The sequence below is a fragment of the Callorhinchus milii genome, unplaced genomic scaffold, assembly GCF_018977255.1.
Source record: "Callorhinchus milii isolate IMCB2004 unplaced genomic scaffold, IMCB_Cmil_1.0 Scaffold1, whole genome shotgun sequence".
NCBI classification, from domain to species: Eukaryota; Metazoa; Chordata; class Chondrichthyes; order Chimaeriformes; family Callorhinchidae; genus Callorhinchus; species Callorhinchus milii.
In genome coordinates, this window is record NW_024704742.1 from 57,052,880 (window position 1) to 57,078,372 (window position 25,493).

Consider the following 25,493-nt stretch of genomic DNA (forward strand, 5'->3'; position numbering starts at 1 on the left):
AATGGAAATGAAAAGGAGAAAAAGGAATTTCATAGTTCAAGGATCTGGCTAACACATTGAAAACTTTCAATAAAATATACAATTACAATCCATCCCCCGTATATCATACACATTCTCTATTTAATGGAGATAACAGAAGTCCAACCTGTTTTCCTTGTTAAAAATTAAATCCAGGGATGGGCACGTAAATAGAGCAGAATAGCATTAGTGCAATTACTAGTGGTTGGAAAGGGCCGTCAGTCACAACAAAGGGATAAAAAGTTGACCGTTCAGTCTAGTTATAAACTGGTTGGATTTATTGAAAATTGCTGCAGAGCAAGTAGATCCTGAGACAGTGTGAACAGGTAATTGAGGCAGAGAATTTAAGAGAAAAATAAATCCACCACGAGCGTTTTTAATTAGGCTGGAATTGTGTCACATACCTTACACTAACATTATGCAAGATGGATGTGGAGTTTCATTGATTGTAACTCAGAATGCAGATCGAAACACAGATCAATATTCTTCTGGTGGCATGTTTTCCAGATTCCACATGGCATTGATCTTGTTCATCAGCACTGTGCCTCTCAACATTTCCTACTAATGGATATTATACATTCCATTCTTCCTCCTCATATCGGATTTTGAACTCCATGCACTCATATCCTAGCTGAGTACTATGTACATCAAGGCATTATGCTCTTGTTTTCAGCAACAACAAATTGTATTCTTCTTCAACCGTACTTCGGTCATCCTCCTACCCCTATCTCCTCGCCCTCCACCCATCCTGATCTCAACCACCAACTCGGGTGCGGATCCCTTACTGTCCAGAGCCTTGGGACGTGCTCCTGACGCGAGAGGCGCTTTACAAATCTAATTTGCTGTTGTATTTGAGCACTTAGTGAGTGGTAGGTTCCAGGTCTATGGACTCCACTCGACAATGCCACAATAACACTTGGCAACTTGCAAAGTGGGGAACTTGCAGCTCTGTCCACTGCTCAGTTGTAGCACAGTGGAGCAGCATGTTCCCACCTGTGCAACCATTCAACATTCCAATCTCAATATAGGGGAAGACAATGTATCATCCAAATACATCACTAAAACATCCCGTCGTCAATCATTCCAACCATAGCTTACAGATACAAAAGATATGAAAAATACTTTGGACACAGCATTTATTTTTACGAACAGAGAAAAGCCATCAAGCTCAGCAAAATCCTTTTAGATTTGTAACCACTCTTCTCCACATGTTTCAATCACTTCTCTCACCAAAACAGCATCTAGTCTTGAACTTCCATCTTCGTTTCAGCAGCTTTCCCTGAAAAACTTATTTCACTAGGTATTACCACTGAAATAAACAAGCTATGTCTGATGCTCTAAACAAATTGGGATTCAAATTGTTTTGTTCTACTGGTATAGAATGGACCTGGGCTGCAGGAACTGACTTTCTGATTCCAGTATTGACGAACAAAACAACACAAATACCCACCAGATATTTAAAAAAAAGGGTTTCTTTGGTTAATTCATTACTATATAACATCGGGGAAAGGACACAGGAATGGGTTCAGAGCAGTTACCTCCAGTGGGATAGCTAGCACCCTACAGAGATGATACAACACAAATTTACATAGCGCCTTTAGCAGCAGCAGGATATCCCAAGGCGCTGTTTCACATTGGGAAGATGTCCCAAGGTGCTGATGGACCTTGTGTCTGTGCTATACTTTTGCGCTATAAACTTTCTATGATTGGGACATCAGATTCTATTCCTTTAACATTAACCCTTTTATTTAACTAAAGTTGTTTGAGTGCTGTTGCCTAGAGAGAAGCCTATTCCTATGGGTTACCTGGGAAACAATATGCAGTTACAGTCTGCCTAGTCCATTGAATATTAAAAGAGTGCCATTGGAAGCACAACAAGAGCGCTAATCTGATTAATCTGGATGTGATAGGGAGCCAGTGGAGCCGGGTGAGGGTGATAGGGTTACGGAACCTGGTGCGGGAGTGGACACAAGCTGCAGTGGTTCTGGATGATCTGCAGCTTGTGGAGGGAAGAGTTGGGAAGGGATGGTCAAACCTGTAACCAGTCTTTGCTGCCGATGTTTAATTATAGGCTGGCCATGTTGACTGCATTTATTTATGAGATAATTCACACATTCACAGGACTCAATTTTCACTCTCACATTGAACCCTTCCCACTAGCCCATCTAAAACTTAAAATTATATTTTCATTACCTAAACATTCGCGGAAGAAAGAGATACAAAGGTAAGCATGCATGGTATAAAATTGAAGGTCAATAGACCCACATCTTTAGGCATTTAACCACCACTCTAAGCAACACCACCAATTAACAGATATTTGATGGTGCAATCATGGTGAATCTATCAGTAATATTTGTTAATGTAAATCTGAACTATAAACTCACAAACAGAAACAGATCACACCTAGCTAAGTTGCTGGAGTCTGTTTCAAATGCAGCCAAATTTTAAATATCCAATCTCACCATAAAGAAGCCATTATATCACCATTCCTCATTGAGAAACCATGAGGACAAACATAACCAACAACCTATTGCGAAAGTCACTAATTTAAATCACACTCTTTCCCTGACAGCAGGTACCCTTCAGCATGGGTCATGCCCTGAAATCCATGCAGCCTATCCCTCACTGCAGACATGGGAGGCTGTTCTACTTTATTGCAAGCAATTACAAATAGAATGCAACATTCAGTGTTAAATTCCAACCCCAAGACAGCCAAGCATTGTATGTCCAAAAATGGGTTTTCTTTTGTCAAGCGACAGGTGATGTCGGTAAATGCTTGTTGGTAAATTTATTAACTTTTGGAGGTGGGCGCCTGTAAAGAGACATCCTAATCTACTGACAACACCCCCCTTTCCCCACAAGAGATTTCCTTAAAATGGCATTGCAAATTCTCAACATTTAAGATGAAAGGAAAATACAAGGGTTGTAAAGAAGCAATTATCATCCCTTTTGGTTGAAGATCATTCAATGTAGATATTCAAAAAGGTCACTGCATCTTAGCAATATTAAAATGGTTACCGTGACAATTTATGTGAGAATAGTCAGGATTGCAACTGTATTCATGCATCATGAAAGAAATGCTAAGTTTTATCAAAAATCTTCATACTGTGAAGCAACATTGATTTTTTTGGACGGTTAAAATTTTTTCCAGCTCTACTGTAAACCATTTATCAAGTCATAATAATGATTGAAATGACTATTTTTTAAGTTGAAGCCTCACACCAACAGCGTATTTTAGTGAAAAGGTCAATCACACCTAAAGCCTTTGATACCTTTGCTAATGCAAGTCAATAATAAACTATTTTTGATCTAACATGTGGAACCTTGCTTTTATTTGCATTCAAATTCCCTGGCATTCATTACTCATCTGCTAAATTGCTCCAAATCATTTTAAATGTTATCAATCCACCTAATATTTGTCACCTAATTCTTGTGCAATCAGAAAATGTCATGAAACTACATGATGCATTTTCCTCTATCATTATTATATGAATGAGTCAGAATGACTATGACTCGATGGATATGCAGAGTCAATTGTGACCATGATCCACATAAATTGATGCAGTAGCAACTTGTTCCACCTGAAAGTAACCTTAGTTTGCAGTCACTAAGAGTTAAAATATTGGTTGAAATGGATGATTCCACTCCACTTGGTTAGTTGCCCAGAGATCATTTGCCTGGCACCAACACTTTGGTAAGCGATCTTCTAGCTAGTCCAATGCTGCTAAACCCCTTAGGGTTCATGCCTTCATCACCTCCAGGCTCGACTATGCAAACACCCTGCTTGTCGGCCTTCCCAACTTCTCCCTCCACAGGCTGCAGATAATCCAGAACTCTGCAGCCCGTGTCCTCTCCCGCACCAAACTCTGTGACCCCATCTCCCCCATTCTGGCCCGACTCCATTGGCTCCCTATCCTTCAGAGGATCCAGTTCAAAATCCTGGTCCTCACCTACAAAGCCCTCAATGGTCTCGCCCTACTCTATTTCTGTGATCTCCTAACCCTCTACCAACCCGCCCGCTCCATCCGCTCAGCCGGCTCTGGCCTGCTCCATGTCCCCTGCCCACCCGCCCCACCATTGGCAGGAGAGCCTTCAGCCACTCTGCCCCCAACCTCTGGAACTCCATCCCCAAATCACTCCACCTCACCCTCTCCTTAGCCTCCTTCAAGTCCCGCCTCAAAACCCTCCTCTTCGACCATGCCATTGGTCATGCTCCGTCCCCTCCCCTTCATGACCCCAGCTCGGGTCTGAAATGCTGTACGCTGTCCAGCGCCTTGGGATGTCCTCCCGACGTAAAGGCACTATATAAATGTAATCTTGTTGTTGTTGTTGTTGTTAGGGTATAGGGCTCGATGCTCTTACTTTTTGTTCTGGGCAGAACCTCACTACTGGAAATATTATTGTGCAATTGAATCCTCATGTTGGCGGCAAGCATAAACTTGCTCAATTTCTCTATCTTTGATGTGTTATCTGCAAATTTCTCAGATGACAAAACAATTGTATTAGAGTCCCTCAGAATTGCTCTAAATATCTGGGAGTGTACAAAATGCTTGTTCTCCAAAGCGATCTTTGATATTATTATCTTTTTTTNGGTACAACTTACTTATGAATGGACCAACATGCAAGGGATTTGAAACAAATCTTTCCTTTGGAGTTTCATTAAACAGTAATCTCAACCAGTTCATTCTTTATCCTTAACCTTCTGCTTCCAATAGCTAATCCTTTTTTCAATCTGTTTTACACATTCTCTCCTGGAGCCGTTGGTCCATTCTGCAGCATGATTCTACAAATATTGGATCTTACAACCATCCAACTGACTATTGCGCAAGTGTAAGCAGCCTACGTAACTCGGAACCAACAAATCTTAATAGGATCCTGTCTTCACACTTACAGCAAGCATTACGAGTTGCCATTTAGAAGCAGGAAACCTGGCTACTTTTCTCCCTCCCAGCCCACCCAACCACTTAGATAACCATCATGCTCCATCTGATAATCAGCTAAATCAACCTAGCCAAAGATCAATCCTGCTGGGATGTACATTTACCCACTGCACAATGGGTGGAATGGAGATGGGGAACAAAACACATATACTTTAGACTTTCTTTCAAGCCTGGAACATGAAATATTGCAAAACAATTTTCGGAATCCAAGTAGTTATATCCACTGATTTACATTTGCGCACCCACCAGTTTTGTTACCTCTTCAAAGAATTACAGTTGATTCAAAGAATGTAATCCATTTCTTCTAATCTATGCTTGTCTCTGAAGTCCTTTGACAAACAAACATCAACAAAGTCTAGGGCTTTCTCCATTTCACGATAAACTGATTTTGGATTCTCATATTTATGTCTCGTTCCTTTAAGGGATAGCATTTATGATAGCATTGAGAAAAAACTGTGACCCTGCCCAGGAATTAACTAAAACAATTGTACCTTCTTTCAAAGCTTTATCCATGTTGTGCGAAAAGACCACTCTTCGTGTGTGAACAGGTTCGGGTGAATTTCCTGAAAGACAGCCCTGTAATGGGATACGCAAACGTTAGGAATTACTATAAATCACTTAAGAAATTCATATCTTTACATGCACTGAATGTCACTTGCCAATCGTTCCATGCTCAACACTGAACTCCACTGGCTCCGTTTGGATCAATTCCAAGATATTCAGTCACGAAACTTACAAACCAAGTAAATTTATTGTTTCCAAGCTCTTAGATGGTAGTGCAATTGATTGGATGTGATAGCCAGATAATTATTTGATAGATTATCCTTGCATTTGTCATAATGTCTTATCAGGTCATTGACAACCTTTCAAAGCATTTTACAGGATTTTTATTGCATAGCATATTTACTGCGCATTTGCAGACAAATGCAATGGCCCATTTTCCCACACCAACATCCTGCAAACATTCATGAAGAGAATGACTAATTTAAATGGGGGGGTTGGGGGGTGGATTGTGGCCCGGATGCTGGGAAAAACCCTGTTCTTTTTTTGAATCGTGCCATGGGAGCTTTAACATCCACCTGAGCAGGCAGACAGGACCTCATCTTAATTTGCCGTCCAAAGGGCAGCACCTCCAACAAACAACCACCTCTAGCACTGCACTAGAGTGACTCTCTAGACTGTATACAAAATACAAGAATAATTATTATAGGTGATCAGATTATAACCACATTTTGTTCCCAGTTACTAATAACTTCCTTATTGACAATTGAATGGCTATCTCCACATTATTTCAAAGAAAATAAGAAGCGCTTTGAGACGTCTCAACGACGTGATAAGGTGCCATATCAACTGCAAGGATTATTATTATTATGTCTGAGGTGTTATAAGTCGTCTTACTGAAGTGGATGAACTATTTTCACTTGTTGCTGAGTCCAAAACTAAACACAGTGTAAGATAGCTAATGGGAGACCTAATAGGGAGTTTTGGAGTAATGTCTTTACTGGTGAGAATGTGAAACTCACTGCCGGAAGTTGTGCTTGAAACAAATGGCATTGATGTATTTAACAGTAAACATGATGCATGCATGAGGGAGAAAGGGAATAGAGGACCATAGGAGAGGAGAATAGGAGGGGTGGATACTCATGTGGAATATAAATATTGGCTGGGCCTACTTGGACTGAATGGCCTGTTTCTACATAAGTGCAGGTTGTAGTATTTCAACATGGTATTGACAGCCTTCTCTTCTGGGAGGCATTTCTGTATTCAAGTTTAATGAAAAACAGCCAAGACACCATCACAAGCCTTTTGCTATGAATGGTGAGATCAAAGAAAGCACTGTCAAGGCAACCAGAAAAGTTAGAGAATTGCAAGCTGCCATCGCACAGTCTAAGCACACACACACACACACACACACACGTACAAGACATCTTTTCAGTAAAAGAAAATCATTTAATCTAATTTTACTTTGTTTCCCCATTGCACTACTTGAAAAGAGAAAGGGGTTTTCCTGATTGTCCTGGTCAACAATCCCCCAAATAAAATTAATCATTAACTTTAACAGCTGGCGTGCGACATTGCTGTGTGCAAAATTGGCTGTGGCATTTTCCTACAAAATACACAGTCACTGTACTTTACAATATATTGTGGAGCCCCGTAGTGTATTGGTTAGAGCACTCGCGTCGCAAGCGCGAGGACCTGGATCCGATTCACGACAAGGGCAAAACCTTAGGTAAGTTTCCTTACTCCACATGCCTCTGTTTACCTAACAGTAAGTTTCCAGGTGTTAGTGGATTGGCGGATCACTTTCTGGGGGTAATAATTCCTTCAAAAAATAATAATAATAATATGGTCACTCAATGCACGACTGTTTATGGGACACTACAGTCAATTCACTTCACAGTATATTCTGTGAAGCGCTTTGAGGTACCTCAACAACAATAATAATCCTTGCATTTGATATAGCGCTTTTTATGTCTTCTAGACGTCTCAAAGCGCTTCACAAAACATACTGTAAAGTGAATTGACGGTATATTTTTGGGCAAAACGTGGCAGCCAATTGCATACAGCAGTGTCCCACAAACAGTTTATTATTTTTTTCTTGAGGGATTATTATCAGGCATATGGAATAAGGATACTTGCCCATAATAATAATAATAATCCTTGCATTTGATACAGCGCTTTTCACGTCTTCTAGACGTCTCAAAACGCTTCACAAAATATACTGTAAAGTGAATTGACTGTATATTTTTGGGCAAAACGTGGCAGCCAATTGCATACAGCAGTGTCCCACAAACAGTCGTGGATTCAAGTGACCAATTTATTATTTTTTTCTTGAGGGATTATTATCAGGCATATGGAATAAGGATACTTGCCCATGGTTTCGCTCTGCTAAAAATCGAACCCAGGTGAGGCGAGTGCTCTAACCACTAATCTACAGGACTCCATAACATGATAAAGCACTATATCAAATGCAAAGATTATTATTATATCTTGTGGAGCACTTTGAGACTTGAAAAGCGCTATACTAAATTTAATTATTATTATTATTGATTGTATTCCCTCTTGCCAATTTCTCTCCATTCTACAGGGAGATGGAATAGTGTCACAATAATATTGATCAGGAAATGATTGATCAGGCTGATGTCCCCCTCCTCTACTGGCAGGACTGAGGCCGATTCCCTTGCCAGTTTAGATCAGCTAATTCAGCACAGAAGCTGAGAACTTGTCATTGTTCATGGGATAAGCCACTGAGTCAACAGATCTTATGTGCAAAAGGAAAAGGAAGCACTAATTGGAGCTTCCTTAGTCAGCCCGAGAGCTCAGATTCATGTCCTCTTGTGCCCTGCATATATTAATGACCTGGATTCGCAGCCCCGGTGTAAAATAGATGTAACCAAACTGGGGGAACTGTGAAATCAGAGGAGGCAGCAAAGATCTTTCAGAGTTTGTACATTGGCTGATAACTGTAAAATGAAGTTCGATACAGATAAATGGAGACTTCAACCATAGTAAGTAACAATAGGAAATATACTCCATGGAAGGAATAGAACTTGCCAAGGGGAAAACCAAATGAAAACCAGGGGGTGGTAATTGACTTATTGCTCTCTATGTTCAAATGTGGTGAGGCAGCAGTGAAACAAAGCAAACAGAATGATGCGCTATGGTTGTTAAATCAATTCAGGCTGCAAGATGCTCTGGTCAGGCCGCACCTAGAGCACTGCATAAGGGGGCCTCCCAGGTCCCAAAAGCAGTATAGAGGAGAGCAACAGGATGATCCCAGTGTTGGAGGAATGAGCAATGATTAGACAAGCTAGGGCTCTTCAGTTTGATAGATGTCTTAGAGGCGACTTTATAGGTGTAGTTAAATATGATTGAAAACGTAAACCTAGAACTATACCTTTGGATGCACTGAGACAGCAGCACAAAAGGACACAGGTTTAGAGTTGAAAAGAACCATTTCAGGAGAGATACCACAAAGTTTTTCTTTACTCAGAAACCAATTAATAATGGAACAGGTTGCCGTGAAAGTTGATTGAGACCAGGACACTGGATTCATGTTAAAATTAAACAGCTTGATGCTGTGATTGAAGGATGGTAGCGTGAGTATTCCGGAGAGATGAGATCAGGTGGGCCAAAGAGTCTTCTTCATCCAAACTAATATCTTATGATCTGATGATTTTCTTTTTAAAAATAGTCCCGAGAGAAAAAGCAGCAATGGGAGATAGCATTTTTCTTCCTGCCACGCTCCCTCAACATTGACTGCTTTCAGAAATTACAATTAGCACTTCCCACTGTTTTGAGCAAACATTGCAAATTAGACCTCATTATAGAAATTATACTATAATTTCTAATTATAGCAGCAATCACAGAAACAAATGACATCCAATCATGGAGTGTAAATTTACAACCAAGACAAAGACAATTACCCAGCAAAGAACACGGTATATTCAAGTCCTCTAATCTAGCAACGGTTCATGCCACTGAATCTAGTAAAAGCGTTATTGGTTCTGGATCAATGAATAGAAAAGGAATGAAAAGGTCACCCATATGAGAAAAGCAATTTTGGGCATATGATTGACGACTCAAAGGTTAGCCTAAGGAGTTTTACCCAGTCCTAAGATTCCCCAAACCGATAAATAAAACAGCTAAAAGTACAACTTTTGGGAGGCTTCTGGCCTACTTTTTATGTCAATGCTTACTCCAGTTCTAATCACAAGAGTTCTGAGAAGAAAATAATGCTCCAGTCATCTAGAAAAAAAAGACATGTTTCTGGGAATTAAAATGATTCAAGGTTATTAGGTAATGGGATGGATGCGTTGAAGGAACGTTTTGGTTTGTTGGATGGGTAGACTAGAATGACCAACAGTCCTCAACTATTACTACGCACATAATAATAATAATCCTTGCATTTGATAAGAGCCTCATCATGTCTTTGAGGTGTCTCAAGGGCTTCACAAAATATATATTTTGTGCAAAACACGGCAGCCGATTGCACAGAGCATTGTCCCACAAAGAGTCGTGAATTAAGTGACCACATTTTTTAAAACGTTCTTTAAAGGGATTATTACCCCTAGAAAAGCAATTCGCCAATCGACTAACAACTGGGTTCCTACTTACTGTAGTTAAACAGACGTGTGGAGTAAGGAAACTTGCCCAACGTCTCATCTTGCTGGGAATGGAAGCCAGGTCTCTAATTTGCAAGATAAGTGCTCTAATCACTGAGGTACAGGTACTAGATATCGTCAAAAATGCAACCAACCCCCATCCCCCACCACCCCCTCCCCCACCCCACACACACAACACACACACACACACAACTGTCCCCCCACTGGAAATGTTTTGAGAAACATCAAACCGTTTACTTGCTACAGCATCAGAACTGAAAATAAAATCAGAAAAAACAGGGGAGTGACTGAGTCCTTAGATTAACCTTGAGAAGTACATCAGCTTCGTCAGCAGGATACAGACAATAATTTCAGAGTAATGGATGCCAAAATGTCCGATTATGTGGTCATTTAGTGCTGCTCCTAGGAGTATAAAAGTATTGCTATATTTTTGCCAATTTTGCCAATAGTATTACAAGATTAATAATTTGCAGTTAATTCATGTTGTAATATTCCATTGAATAACAATGCAGCAAGATCTGGTGTACATACTGTAGTAACAATTGAAGTATGCTTAGACCAGTGGATCCCTCACCCAGACATCATCCAACTTCCCAAAAGATTTATTTAATGTTTCCATCTCAAAATATAATAACCCTAACCTTGTTGTTTCGTTTTTTGAATCCTTTATTGGATATGACGCTCCCCACCTCCACCCCCACCCATTCTGGGGCTACGTAAAAAGTACTGAACAGAAATCGAAGATCATTATTCAGTTGCAACACTTATGCAACATTCTTCTGAGTGCAAAAGTGATCCTGCACCTTTCCTGTAGTTGGCATTTAAGAGTAGGTTATTTGGCCTGACAAGCCTCCACAGGCTGCAGATAATCGAGAACTCTGGAGCCCATGTCCTCTCCCGCACCAAACTCCGTGACCCCATCTCCCCCATTCTCACCCGACTCCACTGGCTCCCTGTCCTCCAGAGGATCCAGTTCAAGATCCTGGTCCTCACCTACAAAGCCCTCCATGGCCTTGCCCTACGCTACCTCTGCGAGCTTCTAACCCCCTACCAACCTGCCCGCTCCCTCCACTCAGCCGGCTCCGGCCTGTTACACATCCCCCGACCCACCCGCCCCACCAGTGGTGGGAGAGCCTTCAGCCACTCTGTCCCCAACCTCTGGAATTCCATCCCCCAATCACTCGGCCTCTCCCCCTCCTTAGCCTCCTTCAAGTCCCGCCTCAAAACCCTCCTCTTCGACCATGCCATTGGTCACCCCCCTTCCCCTCACCTCCCCTCCGTTCTCCCTCCCTGACCCCAGTTCGGGCCTGAAATGCTGTACACTGTCCAGCGCCTTGGGATGTCCTCCCAACATGAAAGGCGCAATACAAATGTAATCTTGTTGTTGTTCCAACATTACAGACTGTTTAATCTCATTACCCCCCATCTCTTCTACATCCCCTAATACTTACTTCCTAAGTATCACTCTTTTGATAAGCATGCAGATGGATTCTGCATCTACAATTATAATAATCCTTGTATTTGATATAGCGCCTTATCACGTTTTCGAGACTTCTCAAAGGGCTTCACAGAATATATGTAAAGTGAATTGATTGTATTTTTTGTGGGTGAAACACGGCAGCCAATTGCGCAGAGCAGTGTCCCACAAACAGATGTGGATTGAGTGACCAATTTTTTTTTTTTGAAGGAATTATTACCTCCGGAAAAGCAATCCACCAATCGACTAACAACCGGTTCCTACTTGCTATTAGGTAAATAGAGGCATGTGGAATAAGAAAAGTTGCCCAACATTTCGCCCTATCAGGAATTAAACCCAGGTATCTCGCTTCTGGTGCAATGCATTCCAGTCTCACAAACCCAGCACAAAGAAAGTCTTCTGATTTTACTTCTAACCAGCTCAGTTCCAATTTTAAAACTACATAGGCTTGCTTTACATCTCTCTTTGTGAGGGCAGAGGTGGCAATTCTCTTCACTATTTTAAACATCTCAATCAGATCATTCATTAACCTCCTAATCTCTATGGATTAATGAATTTACACAGCTTTCTCATCATAGTTAAACTCCTCTAACCTAGGATATGAATCATCACAGATGCCTCCAAAAAGAATATATCCTTCCGAAAGTGGAATGCTCAAAACTCAACACAATACTTCAAATTATGTCTGGGTGGCTCTCTGACTGGCAAATGCCCACATTAAATGGTTATTAGCAACTGTAAACATTAATACTGTGTTGATAATGCAGTATTGCTTAAGGCCACCAAGACACAACCCTGCGTAAAGGGCACTATATAAATGCAAGTTCTTCTGATTGTTGCTTGAAGAAGCACTTCTGGAATACTTGTGTTTATCAAGTCTCCTTTTAAAAAAATGTCATTATTGACTGGGCCTCAGTTGTCACTTGCAGTTAAGTCGAACTTTGTCATTATTTGTGATCACCAGATCTTCCTCAATGACTGTGGGAAATAAACACTGACCAGCAAAACCACGGTCGAGTTATCCAGAGTTTACTGTCATATTTTGCATAATGTATAACAACAGACACAAGTGGGTAGAAATTCTACCTTGGGCTCAGGTAGAATTTAGCGAACAGAATTTTGCAAATTGCTGAATTCAGTCTTAAATTTAAGTCAGTTTCCTTAAAAGAACTCAAAGGAATCCAATATCAAAAGTAATACTAATCAGCAATATGTCAAATGCTGGATGCTCTAAAATTCTAGATTTAATAGAGTAAATTTAGACCTGGGTGGACTTCCTCTCCGAAGATGTTTAAAGATTTTTTACTACTGCTACTGCAATTTAAAGCACCCTTAATTTCTCAAAAGAATACGTTTTTTAAAAAAAAACAAATAAGAGCAAATTCCTGATGCAGCTTATTCTACTCTCCTCCAAAAACAATAACATATTGATAGATTTCAATGAAACTGCACCATATACTCCATGAGAGATGTAGGGAACAACTGCATTCTCCTCACTATGCCCAAAATAACAAAATAACAGAGTTAAGATAAAAACGACTTTGCCTCCAATCCAACTTTTTTTAAAAAATAAAAAGTTCCATCAAATTGTTTGAGGCAGAATCATATTTGTGGAGTCCTGTAGCTCAATGGTTAGAGCACTCGCTTCGCAAGCGAAAAACCTGGGTTTGATTCCAGGCAGGGTGAAATGTTGGCAAGTTTCCACACGCCTCTGTTTACCTAGCAGTAAGTTGGAATCTGGTTGTTAGTCGATTCGCGGATCGCTTTTCCAAGTAATAATTCTCTTAAAAATAATAATAATAATAAATTGGTCATTTCAATCCACGACTGTTTGTGGGACACTGTTGTGCGCAATTGGCTGCCGCGTTTCACCCATAAAAATATAGTCAATTCACTTTACAGTATATTCTATGAAGCGTTTTGAGACGTCTCGAAGACGTGATAAGGGATTTTTTCAAATACAAGGATTATTATTATTATTATGATACAGTACGATAAAGCTCACACAAGTCTTACAGGAACAGGAGTAGGCCATTCAGCCCCTCAATCCTGTTCTGCCATTCTATTATATCACTGCTGATCTGTACCTCAACTCCATATACCTGCCTTTGCCCCATGTCCCTTGATAACCAATTTATATTTATAAATTGTATAAACATTTATGTCGTACATTCACCCGAGTCCCATTCAGTTTCCTATCAAAACCAATTACATTTATTTGCAATAGTGGAATTAATCATCTCCTAATTCGAAATGCCGGTCCGCTATTCTCCATTACTCCCAACTTTCCAGCTGCATTAACCAAGTCCCTCACAATCCATGACCTCACCGTCGAGGAAAATATTGACACCCTCGGCCTCACCGAAACCTGGGTCACCCCAGGCGACACCTTCCCACTAGTTGAGGCCACCTCCAGGTTACACCCTTCACCAAATCCCATGGCCTAATCGCTGTGGCGGTGGTGTGGCTCTCATCTCCCGGTCCCCCCTCGGCCTTTCCCCTTACTCCTCCAGAACCTTCCCTTCCTTTGAACACCTTATCCTCTACCACCCCTCCAGGTTTTCCCTCAAAATCCTCCTTGTTTACCATCCCCCCAAGCCTTCCTTCACCTTCCTCTTGGACATCTCCACCCCCCTATCTTCCCGCTCCCTCTGCTTTGAACACCTCCTTATCTTATGCAACTTCAATCTCTACTTCACCCCGTCTTGCTTTACCTCTGCCAACTTCTCCTCCCTCCTCTCTTCCCTTAACCTCTCCCTCCTCATCTACTCCCCCACCCACGACCGTGGCCACCCCTTTGACCTGGTGATCACCCGGGGCCTCACCTTCTCGGACATCACCATCATCGATAAAGCCATCTCGGACCACCACTTCATCTCCTTCAACACCTCAGTACCCCTTCCCCTTTCCCAACCCTCCCACATCACATACCGTCCATGGAAAAAAATTTCCTCCCTCTCCCGCTCCACTGCCCTGGAGTCATCTGCACTCCTACAACTCTGGCCCTCCCTGACCGACCTCCTCTCCTCACTCTCTTTTCTCCACAACTCCCTCTCCTCCATTCTGGACTCCCTTGACCCCCTCACTTCCCGAACTGCCTCATACTCCTAAATCCCCCGGTACACCAGCCATCTCCATTCCCTCAAAGCACAAGTGCGAGCTGCCGAACGCGCCTGGACCAAATCCAAACTATGGTCCATCGGCAGATTTGGCTTCACCATACCAAGACCTACCACTGCGCTTTTGCCTCTGTCAAATCCTCCTTCTACTCCAAGGTTATCTTGGAGGCAAAGGACAACCCAGGCTTCTCTTTTCCACCACAAACCGTCTACCTTCCCATACCTCGCCAATCCTCTCCTCAAACTCCAACTGTGAGGAGATGCTGGACTTCCTCGAATCTAAAATCGAGGGGATATGTTCAGCCACCTCAGCCCCATCCACAGCCACCCCCACATCACCTCTCCCTCATGACCCACCTCCCACCCATCCCCCCCTATACTCCTTCTACCCTATCTCTCCCTCCTCCCTCACCATGACTGTCCGCAAACTCAAACCCATCACCTGCTCCCTCAATCCCATCCCCACCTCTCTCCTCATCTCCCAACTCTACCTTCTGGCCCCTCTCCTGTCCGACGTCATCAACCTCTCCTTGTCCACCAGTTCAGTTCCCATCCCCCTAAAAACAGCCGTCATCACCCCCATCCTGAAAAAACCTTCCCTGGACTCATCCCTCCTCTCCAGCTACTGCCCCATCTCTAACCTCCCATTCCTCTCCAAGGTCCTGGAATGAGTCGTTACGTCCCAGCTCCGCTCCTTTCTTTCTCGCCATTCCCTCTTTGAACCCCTCCAATCCGGCTTCCGGCTGCCCACAGCACGGAAACAGCCCTGGTCAAAGTCACTAATGACATTATGAACATCTGTGATCAGAGCTCCCTCTGCCTCCTTGTCCTCCTCGATCTCTCTGCCGCCTTCGACACTGTCGACCACTCACTTCATCTTCATACACCGCCTCTCCTCTTTACTTAATCTTCACGGACCTGCACTTGCCTGGTTCGATTCCAATCTATCTCACCGTCTCCACTTTGTTGCCTCTAACGGTTTCTCCTCCAGCCCCTGTACTGTCACATCTGGCGTCCCCCAGGGCTTTGACCTTGGCCCTCTCTTCTTTAATATCTGTATGCTCCCCCTTGGTGACATCATCCGCAGACATGGGGTCAATTTCCATATGTATGCGGATGACACCAAACTCTACTTTTCTGCCTCCACTCTCAACCCCAGGACCACTGCTGTCCTGACAGACTGCCTGTCGGACATCAAGTCCTGGATGAGGGCATAGTTCCTACAGTTGAATGTGAACAAGACACATTCTTGTGTCTCCAGTTTGGTTCACGCCAGCGCCTCAGCACCTCAGGCTCTGGCAGCATCAACCTCCATGGTTTCTCACTACAACTTACCAAGCCAGTCAGGAACTGAGGTGTCTTGTTCGACTCTCAACTGTCTTTTCTTCTCCACATCCAAGCCATGACCGGCTCTGCCTTCCCTCACCTCCACAACATCGCCCGACTTCGCCACTACCTCACCCCTCAGGCCACTGAAACTCTTGTTCATCACCTCCAGGCTCGACTATGCAAACACTCTGCTTGTCGGCCTTCCCAACTCCTCCCTCCCCAGGCTGCAGATAATCCAGAACTCTGCAGTCCGTGTCCTCTCCCGCACCAAACTCCATGACCCCATCTCCCCCACTCTCGCCCGACTCCATTGGCTCCCTATCCAGAGGATCCAGTTCAAGATCCTGGTCCTCACCTACAAAGCCCTCCATGGCCTCATTCCATGCTACCTCTGCGACCTCCTAAACCCCTACCAACCTGCCAGTTCCCTCTGCTCAGGCCTGCTACACGTCCCCGACCCACCCGCCCCACCTTCAGAGAGCCTTCAGCCACTCTGCCCCCAACTTCTGGAATTCCATCCCCCAGTCACTCCGCCTCGCCCCCTCCTTAGCCTCCTTCAATTCCCGCCTCAAGACCCTCCTCTTCGACCATGCCATTGGCCACCGCCCTTCCTCTCCCCTCCCTTCTCCCCCCCGACCCCAGCTCGGGTCTGAAATGCTGTACACTGTCCAGTGCCTTGGGACGTCCTCCCGACGTGAAAGGCACTATTCAAGTGTGTTGTATTGAACCGTAAGAAATTTTGTTCTGACTCATCGGCACATGCACAGAATCACAGGAACAGTAGTCTTGATCCATCGCCACATGAGCCGAAGAACTTCATTTTCTGTGATTCAATGTGATTCCAATGGTTGCCGGAAAGTGCACATGCAGCGACGGGGCAAGACACAATGAATTTTGAGAAATGTAATCGTGATCCATCACTGCATGCACAGTGTAGATCATTGATTAAATCATATTTTATACGATTTATACAGTTTGCCTGTAACTTGGACTTTGCATAAGTTATATTAAATGTTATGGTCCTGATACGATTTATGTGAGTTTTACTGTATTAGTCATTTTGCCAACAATACTAAAACGTTAATGCAGACAACATGAAATCAATAATCCAAGAAAACAGCCATTAAAATGGTACATTTTGGTTCCCAAACCTTTTTGACCTTGGACTTAGTCCACTTTTAACCTTGCAATTAAAATAAGTTGCAAAATATATCTTGGAAGAGCACATCGATTAATATCTTATTTTAGAAAGTGCCACAGCAATTCCTTTTTTGGTACTGAAAAACTGGTTCGTTAGTAGTTTGTAAAGTGGCCTTTCATTGCTGTTTTTAAACAGGATTTTAGAAACGTCAATACAATGTCATATAATTGCTGGACTGATCTCAGCCCAGCAGCATCTAAAAAAGCAACTCTCTGTCTCTCTGGAATCAGCAGCGAATGCCACTTCATTAAGTAGGTCTCAATTTATCTATTTACCTAATTTACCATTTACCTTGGATTTCCAATAAAAGTTGTTGGGGAGCTCATTCCAAATTAAACATTCCATTCCAACTCAAAACGAGCAGCTAATCCTAATCAGAACACACACTGGATGTTCCTCTTTTGTCCACATGAAAATAATAATAATAATCCTTGCATTTGACATAGCTCCTTATGTTATTGAGACGTCTCAAAACACTTTACAGGATATACTGTAAAGTGGATTGACTGTGTATTTTGTGGATGAAACGCGGGCAGCAATGTTCCACAAGCAGCTACGGAGTGAAATGAAAAATAGTATCAAAAAAAATTCAGCTGCTCTTGGATAAACTTGTATACAATAACATCATGTCAGGACTTTGAACTCACAGTCTAGGCTGACACTCCTACGGCTGCAGGAGTGCTACACTCTTGAGGTGCCTTGCTTTTGGGTGAGATGTTAAATCAAGATCTTGTCTGCTTGTTCAGGTGGACGTTAAGGATCCTATATAATTATTTCAAAAGAGATGGGAATTTCTCCCAGTGTCCTGCATTCCTAGGTATCTGCTCCTCCATTTCATTAAGAAAATAACCTGTCATTCCAGTTCTTAATACTGCCTCTCAAAATGCACTCCTGTACTATGTATTTTCTTTGAAAACAGTACTCGATATTCCAAATGTAACCTCACCAATGATTGCTACAAGGTTGCAATAGACAAATATCCTTCAGATGCAACGTGGTATATAGTTAGTTTTGTTAACAACGGTTTAACGTTAACTGAAATCCTTCAGTGAATGTTCGATAATCGCCCCCAAATACTTTCCCTTCTGCACCTCCTCTAAATGGACCTCTTTAATTTATACACATTTACCAGTTCTTCCGATATTCAGCACATTGCATTTATCTATATTAAAATCCGTCTGCAATTCCTTGGACCATTTGCTGAAATGAACTAAACTAAAAATTAGTTACACTCCTCCTTACCCGCATAGCTGGGCATCATCGGCAAATGATGTAAATGGCAACTTCAGGGACCTGGAACTAACCCTTGCAGAATCCATCTCTGCACCACATGTCATGATTCTTCTATTATTTAACATCTCTTTATTCTAAACTGATGAGACATGAAAGCAAGGTTTTGTCTGCCTGCTCAGGCAGACATTGCTGTGCGGAAATTGGCTGTTGTGTTTGCCTACAAAATACACAGACAGACCAGCCAGCCTAGTTTCTTTGCAGCATTTGGAGAGGCAGATTAGTGACTGGGGAGAAGGCTCCTTCCCACTCAGCTCCTGTAAACACAGCAAGTCACAACTCCATTCCACAGGAAGAGAATATTTGCACAGATCTCCGTAAGTTGTTAACTTACAATCAAGCAATTTCAGAAGTAAATATCAAATGATACATTGTACACCTTTTGGCAATAAAAAAAGACCCAGTTAAGGTCCATTCGCACATTGAAATTCTAAAGCAAATTAGTTGTCAGAAAAAAGCTTTGCTGCCAAAAATACCAAGAGGCAGCTGTTCACTAAGACACCATCTCTCTCTGTGCAGATATTCACTTCAGTTTCCGTCCTGCAGGATTTAGACAGATCCATCTCATGACTTAATTACATAACCAATGAAACAATGTTTGGACAAGAAACACTAGATAAATTCTGTATGAATGATTGGAAGTACTCCACAACGAGAACAGAACTTACATCTTAATATCTTGCCACACGTCACAATATAAAGTGTAAGAACATTGCTGTGACTTGGGTTAATGTGTAAAATTGTATTGGAAATTTAGCTCAGAAACTATGCACAATTACATACAGTATTTCATTATTGACCTAATATAATTTTAGGATTGTGCTACTATAAAACTGCAAGCTAATAATAATCTTTCCATTTGATAGAATAATAATCCTACCATTTGATATAGTGCCTCATCACGTCATCAAGACATCTCAAAGCACTTCACAGGATTTTACTGTGATGAGTAGTGACAGTGTATTTGTAGATGAACATATGGCTATACTATTGAGAACATCTCAAAGCACTTCACAAAATTCCTGTAAAGCTAACCATTACTGCCAATTTTCATGCAGCAATGTTTCACAAACCGCCACAAAGTGAAAGACCACTGTTATCTGGAGGACTGATTGCCGGATGCACTACTGAGAGTCCTGTAGCTCAGTGGTTAGAGCACTCGCTTTGCAAGTGAGAGACCTGAGTTCAATTCCAGGCACAGGGTGAAACCTTGGGCAAGTTTCCTTACTCCACACTCCTAATAATAATCCCTCCAAAAAACCAAAAACAATAATAAATTGGTCATTTTCAATCTACGACTGTTTGTGGGACATTGCTGTGCGCAATTGGCTGCCGCGTTCGCCCACAAATATACAGTCAATTCATTTTACAGTGTGTTCTGTGAAGCACTTTGGGACGTCCTCCCGACGTGAAAAGCGCTATATCAAATGCAAGGATTATTATTATTATTATTATAACTCCCTTCTCTTTTCGATTGTATTAGGGCACAGAATTGGAAAGTTAGGCCTCTGACGGTGACGTAGATAGGACAGGTGACACACAGCAAGCTGAAGCTAACTGAGTAAATGGGGTGAGCTGTGGATGCAAGGAGGACATAGGAGGACACTAAAGAGAACTACTAAGACGTGAAGGGATTTTGTAGGCGAGAGTGAAGACTTTGAAGTAAATCTGCTGAGAACCAGTGAAGCCTGTCGAGGACTGGGGCGATGGCCTTGCAGATGCACAGCTCCAGTGGGGCCTGTTATACAATACAAATTTACTTTTATATAATGCCTTTCAAGTCAACAGAGTGTCCCAAAAGTACTCCTCAGTAGACACTTGAGCTGGGGGCAGGAGCTTAGGGTGTGGAGCTAAGGGGGCTTGGGAGGGACAAGGTCAAAGAGGTAGATCATGAAACAAGCCTTAAATGAGGTGAGGGAGGAATAAATCTAAGGGACTCCGGGATGGTGTTCCAGAGAGTGGGGGTAGAAAATCTGAAAGGCTGCCTGCCTGCTGATGGTGGGACAAGTAGGGTAGAAGGGAGTGGACAGGTTTGTAGGGTTTAAGAAGGTTGACAATACAAAGTACATCAGTACACAGTGGGTCAAATGGCCTCTTTCAGTGCTGTTACTATAAAGAATGGCCACTTGGTAAAAAGGACAGTAGGTATCTGTAGGACTGACTGTACCCCACGTTTATACTCCAACAGAAGTAAGCAACTCTGGGGATGAAATGGGAAAATTGGAGGGAAGGAGTATGAGAGAAAAAATGAAGTTTCAGTAACAGATTGGGTTAAATAGATGCAACACATGACACTTTATAAGATGCATGTGAAAGGGACACAGACAGGTTTGGTGCCCTGTGAATACAAACTCAGCAATAAACTACCCACATGTTGAATACAAATGCTCATTAAATTGGTAACTTCATTAAGAGAAGCTACGCCAGTGGTTGGTGTGGAAAATGAAAAATTCATTCTGAGGCTATGAGTTAAACCCAGAGTAGAGGGAGCTTACAAATATAGTCACTACACTATACAATAAAATACTGTGAAACATTTTCAGGGATTTCAATGAAGTGATGAGATACTATATTCAAATGCAATGATTATATTATAACATCATATAACATTATTATTAGCTTTAGAACTGGCTGCTCTGTGTTTTGACTGAGAGGGAATGACGCTACAATTAGGTGGCCATAGTGGAAGCATTCTATTCCCTAGGGTGGATACCTGTCAATTTGACAAGTTTTTTTTAAAAGATTAAATTATGACTGCAGGCAGCCTTTTTTCACCTCCATCTCCCTGTGACCCTCCTATTTTCAATCCCAAAATATAGTCACTCCAATTTACAGTAAATCCTAGGAGTTGTTTTGAGACATCCTCCTGAGGTGAAAGTCACTGTATAAAATGTAAGGATTTATTATTTTTAGAGTGATTCTCCCAATGTGAAAGGCGTTATATCAAATGTAAGGATTTATTATTATTATATTCTTTCCTGCATGCAAAAAAATCTAAATCAGCTGCACCCCTGAAAGGAAATAGCTGGCGAAAGGTATGGATTACGGTAACTTTTAATTGTTACCACTTTTTTTTTACAACCATTACTAATGAAGCTCCAGCAGTTCAGGAAAAAACATAAATATGTGAGTAGACAGAAACTTCCTAAGGGACCACAGTCAGCTGCAGGCATGCTAGGTCAGCAATACCAAAGGCAAACACACCTGGATTACCCAGCCTCATATGTCTCACATCTATTAAAATTAGGATAATACTTGGAAAGACTTTGACGTGGGGATATCAAGTTTGGGTAGCTGAAATCAAATGGATTGATTTCAAGATCCTCACGCTCGTTTTCAAATCCCTTCATGCCCTGGCACCTCCCTACCTCTCCGACCTGCTTATCCTCCAACCCACTATCCGCTGCCTCCAGTCTACTGGCTCTGATCTTCTCCATTTCCTTTGTGCCCTCCGTTCGACCATCGGTAGCTGAGCTTTCAGCCACTACATCCTGAAACTTTGGAACACTCTTCCTCTATCCCTCTGCTTTGCCCCTTCCTTTCCCACCTTCAGGTTGCACCTGAAGACCTTCCTCTTTGACCGTGCCTACAGTCACCACCCCCTCCACCCAGCTCGGCATCAGGCTCCACCACTGTCAAGCGCTCTGGGGTGCTATCCTGCATGAGGGGTGATATATAAATACAAGTTGTTGTAGCTGTCGCCTTGATTCAAATAACCTGCCTCAGATGCCTAGTTTTCTTCAGTGCTTAGGCAAGCATCAGAGACAGCAATGACCGGACAACCGAGGGCACCCGCCTTTCCCACCCAGACCCCAAAGCGCAGAGATGCCAATGTCAAATAATACCTTTGAACAGGAGATCAATGTCAGTGCTGTAACTGTCTTCCTACCTCTGTTTTTTGAAAGATCTATCCAGCTTACTGCTCTGACTGGTAGAACAAACAACACTGTGAGGTTCAGAATACATTCTATACTTAAACTAACAAATTCAAAAAAATCAATAGACATGTACTTTTAAAACCACACCCCTCACATTGTGTCAAATAATGACCGACAAAGTGTAATCTCTGTAACGGAAGCTTCTTGTTTATTGCTGCTGGTCTTATAATTATTATTTTCTTTCCTGCATACAAAAAAAATCTAAATAAAATCAACTGCAATTCTGAAAGGAAAGCGGATTGTTGGCAAAAGGTATGGATTATGATAACTTTGAATTGTTAGCCAAACATGTGTTATTTGTTAGCCAAATAACACAAACGCATCTTGCTCTACCCTAGTCTGGAGATCATCACCTCAGTTTAGCCCACTTGATGCAAAATCCCTCTGTGCATTCTGCATCAACAAATTAGTTCCTCCCAGTTTCTAGAAACAGCCTGTTTTTATAGCACAGCGCTTCCACAGAACAAGGCACCAAATTATTTGATATGCATGTCCCCCCCCAACCACCTGCAGGACAGCAAGTTAAAATTAAATATAAAAAGCAAAATTGCAAGTATTGCCTTCATGTTTTTCAAAAAAAATGTGGTGTTTGCCAATTATTGTTCAGTGTAACAAGCACAAGGTGAAGCGAAGGAGAAGCAGTATCACCACATTTATAAAACATTGAATAGAACTCAAAAGGGGGAGCAGTTATATAGAAGCATAGAAATGTACAGCACAGAAGGACTCAAATCCGCCCAGCAAATATGCACCAGCTAGGATATCACTCAATCCTGTCTTATCCCCATACCCATTCAAGTCGCTCTCTTTCATATACCAAGTTAATAGTCAGAAGAGAGAGGAAAGCTAATAATAATGCTCCAAACATCTCAGATCAAACATGGAGGCAAGAATTTTCTACAAAATACACAGTCACTACATTTTACAATAAAGCTTGTGAAGCGCTTTGAGGCATCCTCCTGTTGTGAAAGCAATATATCAAATGGAAGGATTTTTTTTTCAAATCTCCCCCCTCCCTCCACCCCGCCAAATTGACCAAGACACCAAATGTGATACAGAAGTTAAGTTCCATATAGTGAATAAGGAACCACATTTTTTAGGGTTTTTTTATTGTGCTATATGCAAAGGCACAGAGATTCCCATCTTAAAACCCACTTGTGCATCAGTGACTTGGTCACATCAGTCCCAAACACAAAATTAATGAGGATTTGAATCTGAACTCAATACACAAAAAGGGGGGAGGGGTGGTATCATGGTTTTATTGTAAACTGGTTACACTGTGCAGAGTTTTTCAGATTGAAATAATAATAATCCTTTCATTTGGTATAACAATAACAAATTACATTTGTATAGCGCCTTTCACGTCAGGAGAAGGTCCCAAGGCACTAAAGCATCTTATCACTTCGTTGATAAAACTAGTCTCATAGTGTTTCACAGAATATATTGTAAAGTAGATCGCTTTCCTGAGGTAAATAATCCCTTCAAAAAAATAAATAAAAACTTGGTCACTCAATCCATGACTGTTTGTGGGACACTGCTGTGTGCAATTGGCTGCCGCGTTTTGTCCACAAAAAAGATATCCACTTCGCAGTGTATTCTGTGAAGCATTTTAAGACATGTCGACAATGTGATAGGGCGCTAAATCAAATGCAAGGATTATTATTATTATTATTATTATATATTATTGAAGTGAACTGACTGTATTTTGTGGACGACACATAATATAGGATTCTCTGGGGGAGAGGAGGGGGGTAAATAAAGACCATGCAGCAGAGAGAGAGAGAATGTATGTATGCATGTGTGTGTGTGTGTGTGTGTATGTCAGGAGTTTCGCACTTACCGTGAGTTGGCCAAGCAGCTGAGACACACAGCCCCTGTCCCTGTCCCTGGGGAAGCGCACGGGCTTCAGGTTGCTCTGCCTGGCCAGCACCAGGAAGGTGCCCAGCAAGAGGCTGCTCACAGTCACAGCCGAGTAGAAGAGGAGCCTGAGGGTCACCCAGGCGTCGAAGAATGAGGCTGCTGCAAAGAGGCAAACCGCGGCCAGGAGAAAGTAACCGTGTCTGCCATCGGGACGCATAGCGACCATCGCATTTCCCCCGACAGCGAATCGTGCGATGCGTTCCCTCCGTCAAACCGGTGCACGTCCATAACACTGCAGCCCGGCAGGCACCTCCATGCAGAGGGTTATGATTGATTCACAGTCTCCAAAAATAGATCCACGGGAGAGAATATAGAAAGACACCACCACACACCCTCACTCCCTCCCTCACTCACTCCCTCCCTCACACACTCACTCACTCACTCACTCACACAGTGCAACCAGAGACAGAGACACAGAGGAGGGGGAAATACCCCCCTCCCCCCCCACTCCCTCCCCACACACACACACCCCACACACACGACATAAAAATAATAAATACCAGGACAGGGTTGGGATGCCACCTCGCGAAAATAAAACCTACATGTTTCCTGGAGGGGCTTTTGAGGCTTCGCTCGTCCACTTACGGTACAAGCCAACCCATCGCCAGCTCCAGGGGCTGGGGGGCAAACCCTCACACACCGGACAGCTCTGGGGTTACAACAAAATAACAGGGAGGGACACACACACACACACACACACACAGAGACACACACAGAGAGACACACACACAGAGACACACAGAGAGAGAGAGACACACACACTCAGACACACATAGAGACACACACACTCAGACACACAGAGAGAGAGAGACACACACACTCAGACACACATAGAGACACACACACTCAGACACACATAGAGAGAGTGAGAGAGAGACACACACAGACTCAGACAGACACACACACAGAGACTCAGACAGAGAGACAGACACAGAGACTCAGACAGAGAGACACACACAGAGACTCAGACAGAGAGACACACACAGAGACTCAGACAGAGAGACACACACAGAGACTCAGACAGAGAGACACACACAGAGACTCAGACAGAGAGAGACACACACACAGAGACTCAGACAGAGAGAGACACACACAGAGACTCAGACAGAGAGACACACAGAGAGACTCAGACAGA

The 25,493-nt window shown here is 42.6% G+C and overlaps 1 protein-coding gene across 1 annotated transcript in view; it reads right to left on the reverse strand.

Annotated features, from left to right (window-relative positions):
- Positions 1-24,726, reverse strand: part of snx25 (sorting nexin 25) — a 119,118-nt gene extending 94,392 nt beyond the window's left edge. The window contains exons 1-2 of the mRNA XM_007892828.2: positions 24,279-24,726; positions 5,450-5,534 (exon numbers count right to left, since the gene is read on the reverse strand). Coding sequence (XP_007891019.1) covers positions 5,450-5,534; positions 24,279-24,524 — 331 coding nt within the window. The 5' untranslated portion in view covers positions 24,525-24,726. The remainder of the gene's footprint in view (positions 1-5,449; positions 5,535-24,278) is intronic.
- Positions 24,727-25,493: the final 767 nt, after the last annotated feature.